Source organism: Girardinichthys multiradiatus, chromosome 11, assembly GCF_021462225.1.
Source record: "Girardinichthys multiradiatus isolate DD_20200921_A chromosome 11, DD_fGirMul_XY1, whole genome shotgun sequence".
Lineage (NCBI taxonomy): Eukaryota > Metazoa > Chordata > Actinopteri > Cyprinodontiformes > Goodeidae > Girardinichthys > Girardinichthys multiradiatus.
This window is the reverse complement of record NC_061804.1, coordinates 40,285,986-40,312,167: the sequence shown is the minus strand read 5'-3', so window position 1 is coordinate 40,312,167 and position 26,182 is coordinate 40,285,986. Positions and strand designations below refer to the sequence as shown.

Below are 26,182 nucleotides of genomic sequence, written 5' to 3'. Positions count from 1 at the left end.
TCCTAAAGCACCAAAACACAATTTGTCACAGTCAAAGCTTGTCGGTGATTCATTCAATGGAATTTTGAATATAATATCTGCAGGATCTTTGTTGTTACTTTCAGTAAAATTCTTACTAATCTCACTGTTTTTGCTGTAAATGTCCCCCCTGCAGGTTAAGGCAGCTCTGCAATTCCCATGAATGCTGGTGGAGAAAGGGGCAGGTAGAAAAAGTCAGGAATGTTAACAGAATACATAAGATTCAGAATAAGCCTGGTTGGGTCTGGTCTCCTCCTCCGAGAAGGTCTATAAATACGAGGGTCTCCTTCTTCATTTAAAGACACGTTGAGGAGACGTGCATGAGGCCATCTTGCTGTTCTTGTTGAGACAGGAGCATTCACACATAATAAGCAGGTGGTTTTGGTTGCTTTGCATCCAGCTCTGTTTGTCAGCTGTGCAGCACTGACGGATACTCTTACTCACACTTCTACCTGCTCAACATGAACCTGGTCTGCATGCTTGTTCTGACTCTTATGAAGCTCCACCAGAGTCCTGTGGTGGCTTCACCCCTCCGCATCCAACCTTCACAACTTCCTATTGGACTATCTGAGGCTGACCAGAAGTTTGCAGAGGTAATTTAACTTTTATCTGTTGAGGCAATATGAGTAAATATGTGAAATACAACCTGCTGGGTCTGCAAGTTTATCTGTTAAGATAATGCAGTTTTGTATATTAGGTGTCATTTTTTGACATCTTTAAGGCCTTATTGGTAGAACCTGAGTGAATTGCTATTTCTAATGAGTGATGCTGTCACCCCCCCCCCCCCAAAAAAAAAAATTAAAGTTGACCCGCTTAAAAGTTCGGAGGCAAACACACAGCAAACAGCTAAACGCATCACAAAGGTGCTGCAAACACATGAACGATGCAAACTCCAAAACAGAAAAAAAGAAAAATGCTGCAAAAGAAAGATGCTACAATGACAGAAATTAGACAGAAGAAAAATAAATGCAAATTCCAAAAACTACAAGAAGTTCAAAAAAAGCTGCAAGTTTGCTCTGCAAAATGGAAGTGTGCCATATTAAAGGGATCTTAAACAAGCTACATTTCAAGTCCTATTTCAACTCCTTTTATTGTGGTTGTGAAACAGACTCATTTCATTCTTTGGAATGATAATTATATAACTAATTTATCTATGTGCAATCTGCTTTTGAAGCTTCACCTGAAGCAAAATGTGGTCCGTGGATATTGGCAGACAGGATTCTCCGTGTGAATGGAAGCCAGCTGGCTCCATGTTCAATCTGCCAGGGATTTTTTCAGAAGAAGGCAGCAGCAGTGGAAGATGAGATATGTCTTCACAGTCAGCATTATCTCGTGGTGACAGTCAAAATATGCATGCAGCCACACGCTGAGTTGCTTTAGGCAAATGTAGTTTTACCCAGAAAAACATCCTTTAAGTTTTACCTTTAAAACTAGGGGATGGAATTGGTTACCAAATGTAATATTTTAACTGAATTGGATGTTTTAAAGTGAAACAGCAATGAATGCATAAAAGTTCTGTGAGACAGCGCTAAACTCTTCAGTGTTGGTTAGTGTAATGTTATTCTTGTTATAACTAATTCTTACAACATGGATAGAACAAGCAGAATTTACCCATTAAACTTGGTGTCACAAGTTGCCATGTGTCAAGATCCTGAGTACTTACGGCATAGTTTTGTATTATTCCGGTATTTCTGTACAGTTTTAGGTTCTGGTGTTTAGATGGTCCTATTGTTTGCTCACGTTTACCGCTTTCCCCTCTCTAATTAGTTTCCCTGACCTCTGTGCTTTCCTTGCACTTATTCTGTGAATGTCTACATTCTGGCAATTAAGATATACCATGTCCTTGCTCTACCAATCAAAGCTTCTCAGTATTTATAATATCCAGCCTTTATTCAGACCTTGCTGGTTTCCTCTGTTGTTTACTGTCCTGGTCCCTTTGCTTTCATTGCTCCCGTTGCTCCCGGTTCCATGCAGGATTTTGTTCTTCTAAGTTATGTTTTCTTTAGGTTTCCTATAAATCAACATTATGATGATTCTGCCTTTCCCCTGCTTGTGTTTAGGTCCTTCCAGTCCACAAGACATCACACTTACATTTATTTGGCTCGATTGTAAGTAGATGAGTTGAAATTATGAATGTTTTTACTGCAAAAAGGGATTAAAATGATGTAGTCAAATGAATAAAGTTACTCAAAGTAGCTAAATTTGAACTATTCTGTTTTATATTAATTTACATATCATGCAAACAAGCAAATTTTTATTTTATTAATTAAATGGAAGAACGAACATCTGTAGTTCTGAACAGTCCTGAAGCAACAAGATAATTGGCATTTATTTAAAATGTTTTAGTCATGAATAATCTTCCTTAATATACACTTGAAAACCTTTAAGGTCAGATCGATTATTCCTAAATGCAGTAGCTGACATAAACTCATTTTATAATATGCAACGATTCTGATAAGGTGGCAGGCGAGCCTCCTTGACAACACGCTAAGCAGGTAGCTTAGAGATGCAACTCAAAATATGCTGAATTTAACCCACAAGTGAATATGATTTGGATCGTGTTGACAGTATTCCTTGTTATACTCATGGTGAGAGATTGGAACCTGTATTTGACGTTGTGAGGTTGTTTGTGGGTTTTAGAATGACATCGTTGGCTTTAATCTGAAAATGTTATTTCTATCTGAACAAAGAACAAAATCCAGTTTTGGCTGTTTTGCTAAAATAAACATTAAGAATGTATAATAGATAAAAAATGGGCTGCACGGTGGTGCAGCTGGTAGCACTGTTGCCGTGCAGCAAGAAGGTCCTGGGTTCAATTCCTGGCCGGGGGTCTTTCTGCATGGCGTTTGCATGTTCTCCCTGTGCATGCGTGGGTTCTCACCGGGTACTCTGGCTTCCTCCCATAGTCCGAAGACATGCCTGTTAGGTTAATTGGTCACTAAATAACCATTAGGTGTGTGCGTGGTTGTTTGTGTGTTGCCCTGCGATGGACTGGCGACCTGTCCAGGGTGTACCCCGCCTCTCGCCCATAGACTACTGGAGATAGGCACCAGCTCCCCCGCAACCCACTATGGAATAAGCGGTAGAAAATGACTGACTGAAAGAGGAAAATTCTTTCAATTTGTGAACTGTTTGATTTATTTCAAAGACCTTTCATTATTTACTGTGTTTTTTAGTCTTAAATATGTGAACATGTCTTTGTTGTGTTTTTGTTTCTTTCTTATGACTATGAGATTGTAATTAGGTAATATTATTCCCAGTCCTGTTGTGTATTTATGTTTATGAATGTTTATGAAAATGTTATGAATAACATTTAAAAAAAAGTCTGCTTGTTGCTATTGCCGTGACCCAGCAATGAAAAGAGAGGAAACGTGTATTCAGTTGGGTCGGTGCTCAGTTCATGCTACCTCACTGGGTCCAGAGCCATATGGAAGCCAGACAGGAAATCGGGGGAGAGAGAGGGGGAAGACATTCAGCAAAGGTCTCCAGGTCTTGAACCCAGGACGGCCGCTTCGAGGACTGCAGTCTATACATGGGGTGCATGCTTAACCCCTGCACCACCAACGCCGCACCCACATCGATACTTTCTAAGTTACTAAACTGAAAAGAAGTCAACAAAAAACTTAGCAGATGTTGTTTGGGGGAATTTAATCAGTACTGACCTTTATTTTAAGAACTGAACATATTTGCTTTAAATCTGAATACTTTTAAATTCCTTAACTATAACATTCTTGCTTAGACAACATCTCTGAACACTGAAGCAGCTACATGTGTTTACTATAGAAATGTTATAATTCAGATGTTGAACATATTCCAGCAGCTCATAATGTTGGCAACTATAATAACATGTGTGCAGCAACATTTCTTGCAACATACTCATACTACAACTGTCACTTAAGTCCAGAAAACATGTCCGCTACTGTCTGAGTTTAAACATGAGTCACTTCACACTGCAGAATCACATAAATACTACCTTCTAAACACCAAACGTCCAAAGATATGATTTGATCGCTATCGCAGGCCGACCACACCTTGTCTTTATGTAGGCAAGAAAAATACGTTGAAAAACATTTTTAGTCCATGCAGTCCCTTTTAAAAGTATCCATACTTCCAATTCTTGTCACTATAGAACCACAATCTTGTACCTAAATTGGGATCTTCTGTGATAGACCAACACAATGTAGAGCATAATTGTAAAGTGGAAGCAAAATGTCATTGCTTTCACTTTTTGTTTTGAAATTAAAAATCTAAAAAACTGTTATATACATCCACAGTCCAGTCCAATCAATTTACTTTAGAAGCCACCATATTAAGAAATAGTGTGTAATTTAATTTCAACATAAGTCCAGCTGTTCTGTGAAGATCTCTGAGGCTTGTTTGAGAACAATTGTGAACAAACAGCATCATGAAGAAACAGCACACAGGTCTGTGAGAAAGTTGTGGAGATGTTATAAACAGGGTTAGCACTTAACACCTCACAGTTTAACCCATCATTTAAAAATAGATAAAGTTGGGCATTACGTCACACCTACCAAGACATGGCTGTCCAACAAAACCAACCGCAAAGAGCCACTTGGTCAGTCTGGCTGAGCTACAGAGATCCACAGCTCAGGTGGCAGAATCTTTAGACACAATGGCAGAGTGGCATGGAGAAAAAAAATCTCCATTTAAAGGGGAGAGAACAAAAAAGAGGAAGAAGGTGCTCTGGTCAGTTGAAAACCAAAACGGAACTTTTTGTACCTCTATGCAATTCTTCATGCCTTATGGAAAGCAAGGAGCATCGCCTTGATCTCACCACCCCCACACTGAGACAGGGAAGTTGATCAGTAGGTTGATAGGTATCAGGAAAATGGATGGAGACAAACATAAGACAATCCTGAAACAAAACCCCAAATTTACCCTAAAATAAACCTTTCACTTTCAGTCACATTTATATATTATTTAGATATAAGGAAGGCAGTGTTGCCTCTTCTTTTTGCTCAGGTGGTAAAGGAAAACAGAGTAAGCTTTTTGAGTTGTTTTCCACAGGAATATCTGCAGCACTTCTATGGTTACCAACCCAAGTCAGACAGACAAAAAAGGGCTGCAGACTATAATGAAGATTTGGACTGGACAACAGGACTCTGTGATAAGGTGAAGGAAATGCAGCGTTTCTTTGGGTTGCCTCCAGATGGGGAACTCAATAAGGAGACTCTTGCAGTGATGAAGAAGCCGCGCTGTGGACTGTCAGATGTGGAGCCATATGGGAGCACATTTCGGTGGACAAAGCAGACAGTCAGTTACAGGTGAGACAAGAGCTCACAAACCAGGGCTTTAAGGCTAAATGCTAATACAAGCAATGCATGTCACATCTTTGAAGTGAGGTTGCTTTGAGACTCCTGTTCTAAATAGCGCATGTATATTGGCATCAAGGGTTCTGATTTTGCAGTGTTCTGCTGCATCAGGATTGGATAGATTTCTTTTGCTGTGACCCCACCATGTTGTTTTATGTTATTTGTCTTCCTCTCTAAAAATCATCTGAATGTCTAAGGATGAAACGTCCCCTAAATGGTCAGATAGATGCATTAATCAAAAAGTAGGCCAAGCCATCAGTATTACATTCAGTATCAAGCCTCTTGCCTGCTGATGTAAGTAAATCTCCATTATTGCAGGCAGCAACATTCGACTGGCATTTGGGTCGATTCCATCTCATTTGGAAACAGAGATTTCATACTTAAGGGTCCGGTCTGGGTGCTTGTGCGACAGTTCTTTCCACACTACATTGGTTGTAAATCATTTTAGACATACCACCTCAACAAGAATATGTTCAATGCAGAAAAAGTATTAGTGACTCCAAAATCAAAATCCCCCCCAAAAAACAAAGACAACGGCATTTTTTACACCGTCAGCAGCATGTAAACCACCATCAAACTCAACTAAATTAGTCAGAATCGACATCAGAGGCGTTGGATGCAGAAGTCTCATTTCATGTCAGCCACCTCAAGCCTTTGCCAAGTCAAGTGTAGTAATACATCATACGACATTTGTGCAGACAGAGCTCTTGCATAATGTACAATGAAATTATGTAACAATATAGTTGAGTCACTGTTATGGAACGTTAGAACGTTATTGAAGTATATGTAATGTAATACCCTTGCTGGATTAATGATAAATTTTCAGGAACCTGCTGTTGTTGAAGACCGTTCTATATATTTTGGAGTTGTCCTAATCTGCAGGGCCAGTCCCCCTAACAGACTTTAATATCAAACAGGCTGTCAACATGTTTTGCACATATTCAAAATAATAACACACTAAGATGAATTAAAAAGAATAGCATCATAAGCTGATTGTATATACATTTCCAGATTTCCTAGGAGAATGAGGACAAAAAGACATATTGCAAAATCGAGCTTGTTGTCAAAATGAGAGCAAATCTTTCTAAGATAAAATTGTCCGGCCACGGAGCTGAGCGCAGGTTGGTAGTGTTTTGTGTGGAGTTTTCTCTCTCACTTCTTTCCACAGGGTGTGACAGGCAGGAGCACTACCCAGCTGTTGCTCATCGAGCAATCAGGGAGAACTCTTATGCTACTGGAAACCAGGAGAAGGCGTTAGATTTTTTGCTCGCTGCGATGATTACCGCCCTAGCCTGGTTTTTCTGTCTTTTGTCTGGTGGATAATATTTAAGTGTACTAAATCACCACTTAAAGCATGCCCTCATTTCTCTGGACCAGCAAATACAAGGAAAGAGGTGAGAGCACCAGGAACATAGCTAATGCTAAACTCTCTGCCTGTCCACCCTCCAACACCGTTTACCACCTGGAAGGAACTCCTCGCTGCTCTCACCAGCCAGCCAAACTCAGTCTTCCCGGATCCTCTTCCTTCACCTACAATCAACTCGTCCTCCTTACTGCAAATCCACCATGCACTTACCTCCTTAAACTCGCGCTCATCTCTTCCTCCAGTTCTGTGACCTGCTGTGGCCTGACGACGACTGGTCCTGAAACAGTCACTTCCTGAAAATAAACTTGTTTGACCTTTCTTTATGTCTCCGTGGTGGTTGCCTGCACTGGAGTCTCCTGATTCCGCACAATATCACAAAAATAATAGAATTCCTGTGCAGAATTACAAAAGACAAGGTAACTGTTTTCCTTTTGGTATTTGTGTATATGTGTGCACCAGTGGCGATTGCTCTAAGACTGCAAGGGAAACTCAGCTTGCCCTAAAATGTCAAAAAATAAGTGATCAAATATATATTGTTGTGTGTACATGTCATTGACTAAATATGCGCTACAACGTGCTCAACTTTTGTTCAGAATCATCTTCTTATGTCTGGTAACGACGTGGCTTTCCTCACTCATTCCCGCAGCTTCACGGTGCTTTAAACAGTGAGTTCAATAGCGAAGCAAAAATACTGGGCTTTGTCCCACCTATCGGATGCTCAGCGTCTCTGGGGGTCTATTGGGCAGTGGGCTGGCCTGGATGCTCAGCTTCTGCATGATGATTGGATGATCTGTCTGAGGCTGAATCCCTTTTTGATTGACAGCGAAATGAGCGAATCAGCGATCTTCAAATTGAGCTTCCCCTCCTTGAAAGACCAGCATCCTCCACTGGTGTGCACAAACATGAATGTGCACATGGGTAGCTGTATGTGCAAGTTTCCGCATGTGTGCACTGTGCAATAGTCATGCAAGCAAGAAGGGGAGCTCTCATTAAAAGAGGTTGGAAGCCACTGTTGGCCATGTTGTGACGTCATTTTTTGCAGCCATGCATCTCAACACACCACAGAAAGGCAAGGCGGACACACAAAATGAAAAGGATATACTAATCAAGTGACTATCCAAAGCATTAGTTCATGAACCTTGTCACCTGTTTAAAAGCAAGCGTTCAGATTCCTGGCTTCTGTATGAACCTGCAGCAGCTTGTGCATCCATTGGATAACATAAGCGTTTGTCAAGCCTGTGAAGGCAAACTTAAGGAAGGTTTTACTCTTTTTTTGTGTTAATCAAATATATTATTTCAAAAGACCTTATATGAATTGCATTGAATTGTGCAATTTTCTCCGCAGGATTGCTAGAATAAACCTACCGTTTCCAGCCACGAAAATTCACAAAGTCATCAAGGGAGCACTGAATCTGTGGTCCAGTGTTTCCCTGATTAAATTCCACAAGCGGAAACGAAGAGAGGCTGACATTGTTATTGCCTTTGTCAGCAGTGGTGAGCTTTGTGATTAGATCTCCCCAGATACTGAAATGTAAAATAAAGTGTCTGAAATGATAATGCAGTGAAGTTTTTTGCAGAGCATGGAGATAGGGCTCCTTTTGATGGTAAAGGGGGTATTCTGGCCCATGCCTACCTCCCTGGTTCAGGCATTGGAGGCGATGTGCACTTTGATACCGCAGAGGAATGGAATTTAAATTTTACTGGTACGTCAAGTAAAAAAAATTAAATCCTGCTTTCTTGCATTAGAATTATTCACATGTGAGCAGCAAAACCCTAACATTACACTGGATTTCAGTGAAGTTTTGTACTGATTCTGAATCAATATGACTTGTCATCCCGATTCAGGTATCAGCCTACTTGTTGTTGCAGCTCATGAATTTGGCCATGCTCTTGGTCTGTCCCACTCATCTGACCCTGGATCCATCATGTACCCAGCTTACAACTTTGCACCCAATTTTGAGCTTCAGCTCTCCTTTGACGATGTGAAAAACATCCAACGTCTTTACGGTGAGCATGAATTCAAAGGTCCATGTTTCAGTTGTGGGATCTGAGAAGTTGCTTTTCAGTGTGGAACCAATACATGTTCTTCAATTACATGGAAACAAGTAAGTTCCAATTTTAAGGGTTAATGCTTATATGTCACTCAGTATATGTAGAAAAAGTAAACACTCCATTGTTAAAAAGCTAGGTTTTTGTTACTGAAAAATGACACCATTTAAAAACATTTGTCACCTTGATGTGATATAATGTAGAGTTACACTGAGAGACAACAAATCTGTGAGGCGAAAATCTAAAAGCTGCATATGAGGGCACACCCAATCTAATTCAGTCATTTGTTCTTGGAGTCTATCAGCAGCCCACATCCTATCTTCTACCATGAAAAGTTCTCCATTGACCATTCTTGTCCACAGCATTCTTCAGGTGGCCCCACAGATTTTAATTCCCATTTGACTGATATCTTTGAACAGTTATTTGTAATCTCTCTGCAATCTATGACTTAACCTGAAGGCAATAAATAATCAAATATCTATAAAATGCTAAAGCTTATTTCAGGTTCATCAGATTTTGTAAACAGTTAAAAATCTGAAGACAAATTTTTAAATTATTAAAGCAGGCAAGTGAAAATATAGAAATGAAATTTATTTTCCCACAACCCCCCTCCCCATGAGATTATGATTTAAGAGAAGACATTTTTGAGTGCTCTCTATTCAAAAGCATTTTGTGGTGGGACCATAGCCTAATGCAACATCCACAGATTTCTGCATTACTGGTACCTATTTGTAACTACCAGACAGATCTAACGTCACCGCCTCCAGGGTTGCAATTAAAAACAAAAACCGGTTCACAGCCACTTGCTTCTGCCTGCACTTCCAAATGTTAGGAAAATGCAGCAACATTTGTGTTGTACAGGGTAATTCTGCAAACACAAGTGTTGCACTCTTTCCCACATTGCACACTCTTTGATGGCTCTGATCTGAACACCTCTACCATCAGCTACTGTGTGTGGCAGGCCCAAGAAAAGCAGGAATAACAATATAGGAGAAACAGTGTGCATGTTGAAGCAACATGTGGAGAGTAATGCCTAAACATCAGAATCAGAACCAGACATATATTAGGCTAGAAGAACAGAGCCACCATTCACAATATAGACTAATATAGAAAAGTGGAACAAAAACAGACTCAATGTGGCTACTAAGAGAACAAAAAGGAACATAGAAGATGAGAGAAAGCAGCACTTGCACTGTGCAGTAAATGTATTATTAGTCAAATACTCAGGTCTGACATGATCCAGTCTTTTACAGTTACAGCCTGAAATCTAAACAATACAGTAGCATTCTTAGAAATTGTCAGTTGCATTATGTTCAAATGGTTTTAGCACTGTATCATTAGAATTTCAGCTACTACATGGAAAAAACATCATACAAAATATCCCAATCTACTATATGATGAGTTTTCTCATCTGTCTTTCTTTGTAGAAGTGTTTGGAAATTAGTGAATGTTTGTTCCTGACAGCTTTCACTGATTTATTATTTTCATTTGAGGGGACTCATTGTTCAAAGTGATGTTTTAATAAGGATTTTTTTTGTTTTTTCTGTTGCCTCAGGTATAAACTCCAACTTTCCTTCACTACTCTTAAAAAAGCCTCCCCCTAGAACTCCAGACAAATGTGATCCAGATCTGTCCTTTGATGCTGTGACTGAATTACAACAAGAGGTTGTGTTTTTCAAAGACAGGTGTGTACATTTGCTCAGTATGAAGGATACGCTTTTTCTATTAAAGACGAAGGATTTGTTCAAAGGTTTCTGTCTTTACAGATTCATGTGGCGCAAACATCCAAATTTTGTTAAAACAAGCATCACCCTCATCAGCAGCCTGTGGTCAGACTCTGTACCATCTTACTTGGATGCTGTGTATGAGAATGGAGAGAAAAACCTTATTTTATTTTTCAAAGGTATTATATAATATATAAGAACTGTAGACAGAAGCTTCACATGAATTAGAAAAACAAGGTTCAGCTGATCTACAAGCACACAGGAAATGTTTGTGTGGAGTTTTTAAAGCATAAACACATTTTTCTTTTTTTCTAATTTTTCTTTAAGGTGATCAGTACTGGAAACTACAGCAGTTAATTCTGCAGGAAGGTTTTCCCAGAAATATCTCAGACCTGGGCTTCCCCAACAGAATAAAGTCAGTGGATGCTGCTCTGCACTTCAGAAATAACCGCTATACTGTGTTCTTCACTGGCCATGAGTGTTGGAGGTAGGTTATATCAGTGCATCCCATCTTTTCCATTGATTTGGGTATTTCTATCATGCTAGGATACATGGATAACACCACTTACATTAGATCTAGATAACATGGAATCTAATTGAGATTCTCACCTAACGGTACTTTCCATAAGTACAGTGACACATGAATGTGTTGGTATAAATACCTGGAAACTTTTCTAAAACTACATTTTGATTAGAGGTATCTTATGTCATTAGTTGATTAGGTTTTCCGAGGTCTTAAAGGAGTGGTTTGTGATGTACTTTAATATATGACAATTGAGATTAGAATATTGTATCAGACCAAGAAAAAAATATTAAAACAGAAATGTGGGCTTAATGAAAAGTATGTTTAATACCTGCTTAAAGGTATGCGATTTATCTGAAAGCATATTCTAAGTTATTGAATATGACTGTATACTGTTTTATCAAGGACAGGATGATATAGAAGTTGACAGACCTTATTACCTTGTCTCCTCTGTGCCAGAATGCCTATTTTAACATTCATCTGTAAAATCTTTACCATGCACATAACTCTAAATGGATCTAAGCTTTTGCTGAATTCGGTGAAATTAAAATCATTTTTATTATAAAAGACATTGTATTGTCCATATCTACAAATCTTCCTGTTTGGGGTAGCATTATTCATTGGAATCATGACAAAGTCTGTGTTATTGGTTAAACTAGAGCAGACCAGATGCTCTACTTCCTTTTCAGAGATGTTGAAATAAAAACACAAACTTTTTCCCATGTGAATGCAGAAGGATCTTAGTAATTACGTGCATCAAGTGCTTGTTAAATAAAATGTCCCACCGTGTATTATTTTGTAACCCACTGAAACCTAGAAGCAAGACACATCTGTCACCCATGATGCTGTTGTGTGTCACTTTAGGTACAATGAACAGCAGGGTGTGATGGACGGATCATCAATGCTGATTGAGCAACAGTGGCCGGGAATTCCATTCCCTGTAGATGCAGCTATCTTCTATGAGGGTAGTTAAATAATCTCTCCTGTGTTTTTTTTCTTTGTGGACAAAACACATATAAATGCAATTGAAGTTGTTTTTATAAAAGATTCTACAAAAACAGAGCTTAGAGTTTTATTTTTGGGATAAAAAATGTTATCATAATCCATCTTTCACTCTAATCTGTGGCTATATTTTTACAGTTTTTAAGCAGAATCCGTTTTCAAGTCTATATATATATGTTATCATAAGTCAATAACAGTTTTTTAAGCATGGTATATAAACATGTATATAAACATGTAATATCCCTCCTAATGGTACAATTAGCTTTAGACCAATAAAATTAAATCTGCACTTGTTACATGCAACATCTAACTATTTTAATGAGCATCATTATGCACAGAGTTTTGCAAAAGGATTCTTACCCTTGATTTTTCCACATTTATTTTTTATTTTATAGCCACAAACGTCAGTGTATTTTATTGGGATTTTATTGTTTTTACGAATGCAATCTGAAAAGTGCCACACCTTTGAATTCAGTCCCCAATGATGTATTAAGCTCCACCTGCTTTGCATCTATAGAATAACAAAACCTCTAACTGGCAAAACGTGAGCCGGCATGACATGAACAAACTAACGTGGACAGCTTGGCGTGGCAAACTTTATTTTCTAGCAAGGAGTAAACAGAAGAACAAACAAGGAGACTAATAGGCATACAGTAGGTGGACCGAATGAAGGTGGCAAGGGCTGAGAGTGGAAGCAAAAGATGACTTGAAATGTCTTCCAAAAATAACAGAACCAAAAAATGAACCAGGAACAGAAAATAAGAATAACTAAGAACCTAAACCTAATGGAATAATCTAATAAAGCACCACCTGGAGAACATAAACAATAATTATCGTAGCTGAAACTCAAAACAAAGCTCAAACATCTACGAATCACAACAGTCTGAGGTGGAAATGCAAAGAACAGCACACGAGGGATCATCACTAAGAAAAGATCTGTATCTGGATTTGTCAAATTTCATCAGTGAGAATGTTTGTTCATAGATGTAGGTAGCTACAAAGAGAACCAACATCCTCTGAGCAGGCTTCCTCAAAGATTTCCTCTTTTAGTAAGGAATAAAAACTCTGACAGTGACTTAAAATGCTCTGCTAGTAGATTATCAGACAGCAGATCAATGACTTCAAGTAGGACATGACTAGGTGCACGTAATGGGGGGCGAAATCATTTCACTCTTACCTGTATTGAAGTCTTCAGATCTTCTTGAAAACTAATCCTGCAGTTCCCCTAACATAGATGAATACATCCGGATGTAATTAGCTGATAGTGTCACTTCCTGCAGTGTTGTTCCTGAGTGAGAATGTTGCCCTCCAATTGACTTGAAAGAAACTTCAACTTTCTCATGAAAGCTGTCACCAAACTGTACTTTTAGGGCCTGATCTTCAAAAGGTTTGTGTGTACAAAACGCAAACCTGTTTCGTCCGCAAAGCTGATCTACAAATGAAGTGCTAATTGGATTGCGTGTGTAAATTCAGTGTAACAGTGGGCGCAAAGTTTTTAGCGTGTTTGCCTTCAGGAATATGCAAAACACATGATAATGACCCAAACTCGCAAATGTATGGGAGGAGGATATGCAAATGTAATCCCTTACCACCTGAAATGCATTTTATCAAACCAGAAATGGATCGCGGTGCTGTTTTATGTCTAGATTTGCAGGTACTAACTGGTATGCAAAAATCTCTGCTGTCACTGTGGCAAGAAGAAGGCATAGCTAGAATGACAGATGATGGGGAGAGAAAAAACCTTCTCTACGTGTGTCAACAGATTTGGATTGTCAAAACTAAAAATAATAAAAACAGATGAGAATAGAGCATTCTGTGTAGGATTATCTAAAGTCTGATATGGAGCCAATCACAAACAAGCCTATGATAAAACTAATTTTTTCTTGCATCTAGACGATTCTAGCACATCATCGCAGTCAGTGTGATCTGCTGAACAAACCTGATCATGGGAAAGTGCACACATAACTGATCAAGCACGCTCAGCCTGTTAACTGTAATTGCACATTATACAAAGGACCCACTGTGCTTTGTTGTGGATAATATAATTAATATGAAATAAATAAAGTCATTATAAGGCAGATTAAATGCTTCATCTGCTAAAATCACTTTTTTAGCAGATGAAAAATCACCATTTTAGGGCGGCCTATTCCATGTGGTGAAAAAGACTGTCACTTAACAAAACACATTGCATCATTGACAGTAACATTGTGTCATTACAGAGCACCCGGAGATGGACCAGTTTGATTACACCCTTTAAATGTGAACATATGCCTGGGGAGGGTTTATACAGTAAAAATGATTTCGTGTCACCAAAAAACAATTTAAACAATCAACCACACGTTGTATATCAATAACATATTGGCAAAACAAACAAAACAAATTCAGTAAAATCATTGGAAAATGATTTATTTTTATGTATATAAATGTTTGATTTAAATTCTTTGTAGGAAAGTTATGTGGTATCATGTTTTAATATTAGCAAAGCTATAATATAACGATTGCCAACTCCTACAACTATCTGTTTTTATGCTGCTAATATTACATTCAGGCTTAAATATTGTGGCTGTTTATGATAAACTCCAAACTCTTCAAACACACTCTGAAAAAAAAAGGAACACTGTGATTCTCCAAAAAGAATTAAAAGTTCAAGGAAGCAAACCTCTAATAAATTAATTGACAGACATGTTTGTCTTTTATATTGGCAATATTGATTGGCCAATCTGTTGTCCAGCAACACAGTTAACATGCTGTACGCGCTGCTGTGGTGCTGCCAGCCCAGTCCAGTTGCCCTGTGTGCGCACCAATGGCGGAGGGTGCACTATTTTGGACACAGCTCTGCCCTCCTGCGCAATAGCCTGTAATCCAACATTTTTATTAAAGACGAAGCAGGATGTAGTCTTTGTCTCACTGGGTCCGTCTGCACCACAAACAGAAAGCATCTGCTTACAGAACAACTTCAACCTCAGCCATGTGCAATTACGCACTCAGAGGCGCCCCGCACAAATGAACAGAAAGGAGACATATTCTTGTCAGGACACAGGCTGCGATGACAAACCTGCTGCTGTGAATAGCGCCGAGAAAAATTAACAAACTTTAACAGTCCAGAAAAGCAGAAGCAGAATAGAACAGAAGGAAAAAATCAGCAACTGGATCATTTATAATGTTGCAGCACAACAACCCCTGCATGTCTCAAGCAACACAGCTTTTTTTCATTTTTCCTTTTGTTTTGGGGCAATAGCAGCCAGCCAGTAGCACACGCAATTTCTTCATTTAAATGGGGCGGTCCGCACCTCTTTTGCACGTTTTCTATTGGTCGTGCAATCTTTGAACATCACGCCCACTTATTGCACATGCAATTTTTTTTGTACAAACAATTTAGCGCCCCATATTTGCAATCTTTGAAGATCAGGCCCTTAGTGTACAAAGAGGCCCTCACCTTGCAGCTTAGTATTTTTGTTCATCCATTAGTGCAGCAAAGGCCAGATCTGCTATCCAGTGTGCATCTGAGAGCTCTGGGGTGTTCTTCTCTTTCTTTGAATCTCTCCTCTGAGGTTCCATACTCTCTAAGTGTGTTTTGACACCTGCCAACTCTGGTCCGCTTTAAACGGACCAAAGTTCATTTCCCCCCTTGGTTCGGACCTTTTGTGCAGGTGTGAATACACTCAAGCGAACCCTGGTCCGGGCCAAACAACCGGACCGAGACCCACTTTTTGAGGTGGTCTTGGTCCACTTCCAAATGGACTCTGGTGCGGTTAGCTTATGGTCTGATTATGAATGAGTCCCGATCTGAATCAACTACAAAAAATGTATGTCTCTTTGGACTTAACAAGCCACCGTAGCCGGTAGCAAAGGTGTGTGTTGTATTGATATCATACCTGATAAGCTGTATGTTGCTTAGCAACGCTACTGGCTTGTTGTGAGACAGGGCACATGCATTCTCCAAGGGCGTCCCAAAATTATAAATAAAACTTCACAAAATCTGTGTTGAATGAGCTGCTCTTGACTCTCACAATAATATTGAAGCTGTAATAACGGCACAAATAAGCAGAACAGAGTTGCTGCACGCAGCACGTCTACAGATGTTTTCCTAAATATCCGTGTCTGTGTTCTGTCCCGCCCCCGTCATTCCTGTCCAATGGGAGCAATGATCGTCACCCGCGTAGCTTTATTGACAAGTAATAGTTCTCTTGCAAAAAGTACAATGTGAAAACAAATCGCACCAAATGAAAAAAAATAATGTCCGCTTTTTGTCAGGACCAGACAAGCGGTGTGAATACACCCTTAAGCACATTGTCCAGGCTGACCCATCTCACAGCAACTATGTCGCTTTGTTCACTGTCATGATCCTCCATCAGTGAAATAAACGTGTGTGATTCAGTGCTCTTCCCCTGATGAAATTTACTATTTTAGTTATGTCAACATGCCTAATTTTTAGCACAGACTTGCACAACATCTCCTAAAATGATATGATGCAAAAATGTCAGTTTCTGTTCTGGTTTCATTTCAGTCACTTTATTTTGGCGTCAGATTTGGACTGGACAGCCGTTGGTTGTAATGCCTTCCAGTTTGTCCCATTTTAGTCCCAGCGAGTGCATGGATGCATTTACCTCTGTGATCAAATCACTCTCAGTTGGAGTGCCTTTCATTGGCCACATAACTGCCAGCTCGAAGTCTTTTGTTAAATAAAATACAAAGGTAAGTACATGGACTTTATCACGACATCACAACTTTCCTCCAGAGCCAGAAAAACAACTCAAAATTATTTGTTTTCTGCAGCTGAGGCACTAAATTCTTCACGATGTCCTCAATTTGCCTCATTTCAGTGAGCCTCGAGTGGGACACATTTGCAAACGTATCTTTTTCTCAGGACAAATTAGCACTGCAGATTCCATCAAACTCCCCATTAGAGAATGGCTTACCATGCCAGTATTGCTCTGCATTTCTTCATCTATCTTCCCAACAACTCTGACCAGCTTCCTTTTCCCTGATGAAGAAAGGCATCATGACAGCATGATGTTGCCACCTCTATGTATGATAGTGGGGATAGTGTGTTTAGGCTGGAGTCTTAGTTATCTGCCACCCATAGGCCAAAAAGGTTTCAGGTTTGGTCTTCTGTCGCCAGAGAACCTTGTGATTCCTGTATCCGTTACATGGTTGTAACAAACTGCAGATGGGACTTTTAATGATTTTCTTTTAACAAATGCTTTTTTGTTGTCTTCCATAAAGGCCAACTTTGTGGAGTGTTTATAGATTGCTGTCCAATCAACAGATTCTCCTTTCTGAGCTCTGGATCTTTGCAGATCCTCCAGAGATACCTTGGGTTTCTTGGTTGTTGTTCTTATTAATGCTCTCCTTGCCCGACTTGTTAGTTCAGGTAGCTTCCATGTTTGGGAAAGTTTGCAGTTTTGTCATTGTATTTTCATGGATTGAACAGAGCTCTGGAAGATGCTTGTGATTTTGTTTTCTAACCTAACTTCGCTTTGAACTTCTCCTTAACTTTCTCCCAGACCTCATGGCTGTGTTCCTTGGACTTCATGTTGCTGTTTGTTCTCTAATGTTCTTTAACCTCCACTGTAAGGCCTCACAGAATAGCTAGCTTTATACTAAATTACACACAGGTTCACTTACTAATTAATTCACCTATAAATGCAATTGGTTGCACAGAATTATTTAGGGGAGCTGAACACAAATGCACTTCACATTTTCCGATATATTTGCAAATTCATTTTTAAAACTATGAATATCTGTTTCCTTCCATTTCACATTTATGCACTAAATTGTGTTTGTCTGTCACATGAAATCCCAATAAAATGCATCAAGGCTTATGGTTATATGAGACAAAATGTCAAAAAAGTTAAAGGTTGTGAATACTTTTGCAAAGCATTGTATCTGAACCTCATTATCAATTCTTGATTTCCTACAGGATTTGTGAACTTCTTCCAGGGAAACAAGCAATATAAATACGACTTTGTCCAGAACCGTGTCGTCTCCGTCAGCAGTGCTAATGGTCTGCTGGACTGCAAAATGGAAAAGAGCAATGATGACACACTCTGATGATGAAATAACCTGATGATGACAGGGCAGTGTGTGTGTGTTCACTGAAAACTGGATCTCTCCAGAAGTAACCACAATGTACCTAATTCTGAGAAATAATAAATAATGCAGGGAAGTGGTTAAAAGGCTTACCTCAGTGTGCAACAGTGTTGTAAGAAAGGGGATTTTTACTGTTTATCGAACTGTTGAATGAAATGAGTGAGAGCCATACTTGTATTGGATAATTAAGTAAAAAAAGAGATCTATATTTAAAATCTTTCTGAAACTATGACATTGTGATCAGTGATTGTTATATGGAGAAACCTAATGTCAGGTATGTTTATGCTTAAAACAATAAATAATATGTGGTTTTATTTATTACTGAAACACATTTTTAAGTAAGTATCTGCAATCACTGTTTTTGATCAATTTCCTTTAGATTGCACATGGCTCAGTAGAGTCATTGCTGTTTCTCTCAGTACTGGTGTTGTGCAGCTGTTGACAAAATGTAGCTTTCCATTTAGAATGCAGAACATACTAGACTTAGATTAATACAGATCTATGGGGATAAAACAAAAAAATCACCTGGTGACTCACAAAACTCCCTAATCCTAATAAGAAAAAAAACAGCGGAGTAAAGTAGTTTTCTTTTTAATCATATAGCAACGATGAGCCTCAGTATTCTATCGAAATTACAGTTACAGTAGAATCAATCATGCTTTCAGAGTTTAGATCTGTAAACATAAAAGCCCCATCTTGGTATCAAAGTCTTGCTTTGAAAGGCAGTATGAGCTGCAACTTTACTTTGAGAAAACGTAAAACTGGATGGCAGAACGGGCCACATTCATACACTTACAGCGAGGAGAACAAATATTTAATACACTGCCGATTTTCCAGGTTTTCCCACTTGCAAAGCCTGTATAAATCTTTCATTTTTATCATAGGTTCTCTTCAACTATGAATGATGGAATCTAAAAGAAACATCCAGAAAATCACATTGTGTGATTTTTAAGCAACTCATTTGCATTTTATTGCATGACATAAGTATTTGATACATCAGAAAAACAAAGCTTAATATTTGGTACAGGAACCTTTGTTTGCAATTCCAGATATCAGACGTTTCATCTAGCTCTTTCCAAGGTTTGCACACACTGCAGCAGGGTTTTTGGATCACTCCTCCACACAGATCTTCTCCAGATCCTTCAGGTTTCGGGGCTGTCGCTGAGCAATACGGACTTTTAGCTGCTTGGCTGTTTTCCTGTAGCCCATCCCTGCCTTGTGCAGGTCTACTATTTTATCCCTGATGTCCTCACACAGCTCTCTGGTCTTGGCCATTGTTGAGAGGTTGGAGTTTGTTTGATTGAGTGTGTGGACAGGTGTCTTTTATACAGATAACAACTTCAAACAGTTGCAGTTAATACAGGTAATGAGGTGGAGAACAGGAGGGCTTCTAACTGGCCTGTGAGAGCTGGGATTCTTACTGGTTGTTAGGTGAATACTTATGCAATAAAATGTAAATGAATAACTTAATTAAACAATGTGATTTTCTGGATTTTTATTTTAGATTTTTATTTTCGTCTTTGGTTTTTGCAGATGTGTTTCTGTTAGCGTCTTTAGGCCACAACCTCCAGCAAGCAATGAAGCAATTCACAGTTTTAGGTGCAGTGCAAAGAGCTCATCTAAAAAACACAGCTCATACTTATTACATCCATCTGCTTTTCGACCACCACCTAAGATCAAGAATTCTGGATCATAAAAAAAATAATGGTGTGCCAGATACAAGCTGCTAAAATGAACTATCTGTGTAGAGTGGCTGGGCACACTCAGAGATAGAGTAAGGAGCTCCACCATTTGGAGCTAACTTGAACTAGAGTTGCTTCTCTTGCTCAGAGAAAGCAACCGACTGAGTTTGTTGGAGCATCAGGTAGCTTCATGAACACCTTCCTTGAGGGGATGTCCCATTCGTAGGAGACCCAAGGTTAGACCCAGAACCCAGAAATAATTAAATGAATAATACTGCAACATATTGAAACCTGTCTTCCCTTTTGTTCTCTTTTAAATGGGGAAATTTTGTCTCGGATGAACAATCAGTAGCAAACTTCCTCTCTTATCCATAAAAGGAGCACGAGTCACTCAGTCAAGTATGTTTGCTCAACACACCCTGTCCAGGACCTATATAACAGCTCTCTCCAGGTGGGAGACACAAGTTGAGTTCAACAAGGAAACATGAAGACATTCACTCTGAGTTTTCTCCTGAGCCTTTCAGCTGCAGTGTTCTGCATGCCATTGTCGCAACCTACAGTGCAGGATGAACAGTTTGCAGAGGTATGTAAACCTGGTTTGATCTTACATTTGTCTACTTAGATAATTCTGCATATTATGTTTTCACTGACACATGGAGAGCGACAGACAAAAGCCTCTTTTTGTGGTCGTAGTTGTTCATGTTTAGGCAAACAAGTCTCTTTCTCTCCACCAGCATTACCTGAAGAGGTTTTTCAACCTGACAGAGGAAAGTGGTCCTGCGTTCAGAAGTGGCATCAGTTCAGTGGCTAAGAAGCTGGTGGAGATGCAAAAATTCTTTGGCCTTCAGGTCACAGGGAACCTGGATGCTGACACCTTGGCCATGATGAAGAAGCCACGCTGTGGTGTTCCAGATGTAGAGATTGCTCAATTCTCCACTTTTGGAAACAATCTGAAATGGGGTAAAAACGACCTCACATACAGGTGTGTGATCTAAGGACAGCAGCTGTTTAGAGATGTTTACTACTGAAGATGTAGGTAATGGTGAATCTTTTTCTCCTTTTTACAGGATAGAGAACTACACACCGGACATGACTGCAGCAGAGGTGGATGACTCCATGGAGAAAGCTCTTCAGGTTTGGGCCAAAGTTACTCCCCTCAGATTCACAAGAATTTACAGTGGCACAGCAGACATCATGATCTCCTTTGGTCGCGGTGGTGAGTATAAAACTGTTTTCATGGTTACTGTATTGGATGTTCTTGAAATCTTTTTTTTTTTTTCTTTCATTGTTGAAATTGACATGAAACATGTTCTTTCAAACAGCACATGGTGATTTTTACCCCTTTGACGGCCCTGATGGCACTCTTGCCCACGCCTTTGCTCCTTCTTCCGGCATTGGAGGAGACGCTCACTTTGATGATGATGAGACCTTTACTTTCCGCTCCAACACAGGTAAGTTTATTCTTTACACAGTCAGCGACCACTCTGTCAGCACTTACTGTGACCTGATTCAACCTAGAAAACGTGTAACTCATTTGCCTTGTCCGGCTTTAGGCTACGTCCTCTTCATGGTTGCTGCCCATGAGTTTGGCCATTCTCTGGGCTTGTCCCACTCTGAAGATCCCGGTGCTCTCATGTACCCTATCTACTCTTACCAAAACCCAGAGAGGTTCATTCTGCCGCAGGATGATGTCAGAGGGATCCAGTCACTGTATGGTTAGTACCAAGAAATGCCTGCTTGAACAAACTAGCACTGGACTGAAATCCTTGAATAAATTCTCTGTCACTGATTTCTCTGACTCAGCTGTAGTACACCATCTATTTTCCAGGTGCGAACAAGGATCCAATTCCTCCTGGACCAACTGCTCCACCCACTCCTGATGCCTGTGACTCCAACCTGGTCTTGGATGCTGTTGCCACACTACGAGGAGAGACGCTCTTCTTTAAGAACAGGTATGGTAGAAATGTAAAGCTCCAATAACTCAAAGCTGGAGTCAACTAACAATGAGTTTTTTTTTGTATAAAAACCTCTCCTACATGTGTTTTAAGTTTCTTTATGTGTCTCTTCTCAGCTTTTTCTGGCGTAGCTACCCTCAGAGTAACACACCTCAGCAAACTCTCATTGCAAACTTCTGGCCCGATGCCCCTGACAGTGTTGATGCTGCTTATGAGAGTCAACAGTCAGACAAAGTTCTTCTCTTTAAAGGTATTTGATTTCTGTCTCTGTTCAGTGGTGGCATTTTTATGTATTGCCCAAATGGCTTCATCTCAAAAACTACTTTGAACTTTTTCTTGACAGATCGTAGAGTTTGGGCTTTCAGTGGGTATGATCTTGTACAGGACTATCCCAAATCAATTTCCACCTTTGGTTTGCCCAAGAATGTCAAGAAAGTTGATGCAGCCCTCTATGACCCAGAAACTGGCAAGACTCTCTTCTTTGTTGGCAGCAATTACTACAGGTGTGTTCAAGCAAGACCTGAAATGAATTGTGAATTGTGTTAATTTAAAGTACAGCCCAGCAGAGGGCCTGGAGTGTTCTCTTTTGGAGTGTTTCCTAGCTTATTAATAGGAAAGACTGATTTTTTTATTTACTCTTTTTTAGCTATGATGAGACTAGGAAGAGAATGGATGCAGGATTCCCCAAGCGAGTAGATGAAACCTTCTCTGGAATGACCAGCAAGGTGACAGCAGCTCTAGAGTACAGAGGTGAGTAGCTGTTAAACACACAAGACTAATGAAATGACTAAATGACAGCAGTGACCCTGTTTATTCTGTAACACTAACATGTAGCACCTCTGGTCTGCAGGTTTCACCTACCTCTACAGTGGTCCCTACATGTATGAGTTCAGCTTGAGGACTGGGCGGATGTTACGGGTGCTTAGTAACAGCTACTTCCTGCCGTGCACCAACTATTAGATCAGCTTTGCCATAGCAATGAAGATACAATAATTCCGGAATTCCATCCATAATTTATTATAATAGAACCTATTTATGCTGTTGTATTGCCACACAGTTTTAGTTAAATAATTGACTCTTTATTCTGTTAATAATGATTTTTTAATGCCAAACTGTTTTTTTTTATATTCCAGCTTTAATTTTTGCCTTATATATTTAGATTGTTAAATTATTGCTGTTTTGGCTTTGTTACTTTTTGCTTTTATGTTTAAATAATTTCAATCGAACAGTAAGAACAGTGTTATCATTTTGTGTGTCCAATTGTCATGACTTTTTGACTGTATGAAAAAAACAGGTAATTGAAAAATAAAATGACAAAAAACACCTGGTGCTTAATTTCAGAATTCCATCCATAATTTATAACACAGCCTATTTATGCTGTTGTATTGTCACACAACTTTCTATAAAGTATTCTGTTAAACTAGTATTTTTTTATGCCAAAATGTGTTTTTATTATTTTTATTGTAATTTATTGTAATTTAAAATATTTGGAAAATGTAATTATTTCTGCTATTTCTATTACTATTTCCTTTTAATACGTTAAATCAAATTGTTTGTTGCACAAATGTGGAGAATTGTTTGTCCAGTGTCTATGACTGTTTGTATGCAAACATGAAGTAATTTTTAAAATAAAATTACATTATGAAAAAAGGTGTATTTTTACATATAAATATATTATAATTTGAAGACAACCATTATATTTACTCAAAAAACATCTTAAATAATAAAAACTGATTACATGACATGTTATGCCCAGAGCTAAGTTCTACGTTTTGCATGTTTTTATACACCAGCTCATCTAATTAAAATAAATGGGTTATGATTAGATATGGGATTCTGATTGTATAATGACCTTGAATAAAAATATAACAGTTTATTGCATAACTTTAACACAAAAATGCTGAATTAAAGACTAGCATATTTCTAAAAATGTGTTCCTTATCATGACTATAATTGCATTATTTAAAATATTTATAGCACTCTGGCTTTGATACCATAACATATATAAAGAAACACTGAGACAGCATAGAGGATGCCTTTGACATGTAGGCTACTATACGTCATCTATGCAAGAGATTATGATTATTGATTATAAATATTTATCAAAATTATAATTCAAAATCATAATTAACGTCAGAGCTGCGACGCCTGTTGAGCTGCGTAGTAACAGCCGTTTACCCGACCAAAATGGCGGTGGCCCAACATTAGTCAGTGCAACAATGTTAAGGCATTTTTGATCCTTATTTGCATTGCTGTAGACAGTGACGTGAGTGCTTCCAATGGGTGTATCGACATTTATGGGGTGCCAGAGCTGCCAAAAATGTGTGGCCGTTGTGTTAGGTGATAGGGCCAGCGCAAAATGCTCTAAGACAGAGTTTGATGAACACCAACCATCAACCAAGATGGTGCCGACGATGACAGCCTCGGAGCTTCGTTCTCTCTTTGTTTTTGTATTTTGTGTGTTTTTATGTTTTTCGAGCCACAGTACTGTGGTCTCGGGCCAAAATCCTGTGGTCTCATTCAGTAGAGAGGAACTTCTCAGCTGGCGCGCTGGTAAAGCTCCGTAAAAGAGGACTTCGCACACCACTGCCTTCAATCCACCTGGCAAATGTCCGCTCTCTAAACAACAAGATGGACGAGCTGCTTCTCCTCACCGGTAAAAACACGGACCTCCGCGGATCAGCGGTTCTCTGCTTCACCGAGACATGGCTGAGTGAAAACATCCCGGACCGCGCACTGCTGTTGCCGGACTTCCAGCTGTTCAGAGCAGATTGCAGCGCGGAGCTATCGGGGAAGAGGCGAGGAGGCGGAATCTGCTTTTATTTAAATGAAAGTTGGTGCAGAGACGTAAAAGTGCTGGGAAAAACATGTAGCCCGGATCTGGAGTCATTTTCCATAATCTGTAAACCGTTTTATTCACTGAGAGAGTTTTCCTCGTTTATAATAATCGGCTCATATTTTCCACCGCATGGCTGCACTTCTGCTGCTGAAAAACATCTTGCTGAGCTGATTACAGACCTGGAGAAAAAATACATGGACTCTTTCATCATAATACTGGGAGATTTTAGCAGCGCTAACCTCTCCAATGAACTCCCCAAATACAGACAGCATATTAAGTGTCCCACCAGAGATAAAAACACACTGGACCATTGTTACACAGCTTTAAAGGACTCATATCATGCAGTTACCAGGGCTGCTCTGGGTTTTTTGGATCATTATCTAATCCACCTCATCCCAACCTACAGACCTAAGAGCTTCCAAACCCAAGGTTCACACTGTTAAGAAGTGGACTGAGGAATCAAAGCAGATGCTACAGGCCTGCTTTGAATGCACAGACTGGACTGTTTTTGAAACCTCAGCCATTGACTTAAACCAACTAACTGATGTGGTGACATCATACATCAGTTTCTGTGAGGACATGTGTGTGCAGACCAAGACCTTCTGCACCTTTGGGAACAATAAGTTTACTCCACACCTCAGGAATCTGCGCAGGGAAAAGGAAGAACCTCACAGCAGTGGAGATTGGGCGCGGTACAGGCAGGCCAGGAACAGACTAACAAAAGAGATCAAAGCAGCTAAGAGAAGCTACAGTGAGAAGCTTAAGAACAACCTTTCTACTGGTGATGCTTCAGCTGTATGGACTGGTCTGAGAAACCTGACTGCCTACAAGAGCCCCTCCACCCATCCTGAACAGAGTCGTCTCCTGGCCAACCGTCTGAATGGCTTCTACTGCAGACATGACAAGAAGCCAGTCACACCTCAAATTATCCCCTCCACATCCCATTCAGGAACAAATTCCTCCCATAAAGCAACCAACCCCCTACCTTCAGATCCTCTGCCTGCACTAAAGATCTCCGAGGAAGATGTAAATAGGCTCTTTCAGCGCATGAAAACAAAGAAAGCTGGAGGACCTAATAACGTCTCCCTATCATGCCTGAAATCCTGCGCACATCAACTTGCTCCGATCTTCACAAGGATCTTCAACAAGTCACTGGAGAAATATGAGGTCCCCTCCTGCCTCAAACGATCCACCATCATCCCGGTTCCCAAGAAACCCACCATCCTAGGATTAAATGACTACAGGCCTGTAGCCCTGACGTCTGTGGTCATGAAGTCCTTTGAGCGGCTGGTGTTGAAGCACCTGAAAGACATCCCAGGCCCCCTGCTGGACCCCCTGCAATTTGCTTACCGAGCAAACAGGTCGGCAGATGATGCTGTCAACTTAGGTCTACACTTCATCCTGCAACACCTCGACCGTCCAGGGACGTACGCCAGGATCCTGTTTGTAGACTTCAGCTCGGCCTTCAACACTATCATACCAGACATCCTCCACCAGAAGCTCCCAGCCTCCACCTGTCAGTGGATCAACAGCTTCCTGACGGACCGACAGCAGCAGGTGAGACTGGGGAGCATCTTCTCCCGATCCAGATCAATAAG

The 26,182-nt window shown here is 39.8% G+C and overlaps 2 protein-coding genes across 2 annotated transcripts; both read left to right on the top strand.

Annotated features, from left to right (window-relative positions):
• The first annotated feature begins 356 nt into the window (after positions 1 to 356).
• On the top strand, positions 357 to 18,426 carry LOC124876752 (neutrophil collagenase-like). Its single transcript, XM_047379743.1, has 10 exons — positions 357 to 611; positions 5,047 to 5,303; positions 8,063 to 8,211; positions 8,295 to 8,420; positions 8,563 to 8,724; positions 10,322 to 10,451; positions 10,533 to 10,669; positions 10,818 to 10,977; positions 11,878 to 11,978; positions 17,939 to 18,426. Exons 1-10 carry the CDS (start codon positions 480 to 482, stop codon positions 18,067 to 18,069), a joined length of 1,485 nt encoding a protein of 494 aa, XP_047235699.1. The 5' UTR covers positions 357 to 479; the 3' UTR covers positions 18,070 to 18,426.
• A 1,788-nt stretch (positions 18,427 to 20,214) lies between these two features.
• On the top strand, positions 20,215 to 23,068 carry LOC124876487 (collagenase 3-like). Its single transcript, XM_047379316.1, has 10 exons — positions 20,215 to 20,373; positions 20,525 to 20,772; positions 20,858 to 21,006; positions 21,113 to 21,241; positions 21,344 to 21,505; positions 21,619 to 21,742; positions 21,862 to 21,995; positions 22,089 to 22,248; positions 22,392 to 22,495; positions 22,596 to 23,068. The coding sequence occupies exons 1-10, from the start codon at positions 20,275 to 20,277 to the stop codon at positions 22,703 to 22,705; spliced, it is 1,419 nt and encodes a 472-aa protein (XP_047235272.1). The 5' UTR covers positions 20,215 to 20,274; the 3' UTR covers positions 22,706 to 23,068.
• Positions 23,069 to 26,182: the final 3,114 nt, after the last annotated feature.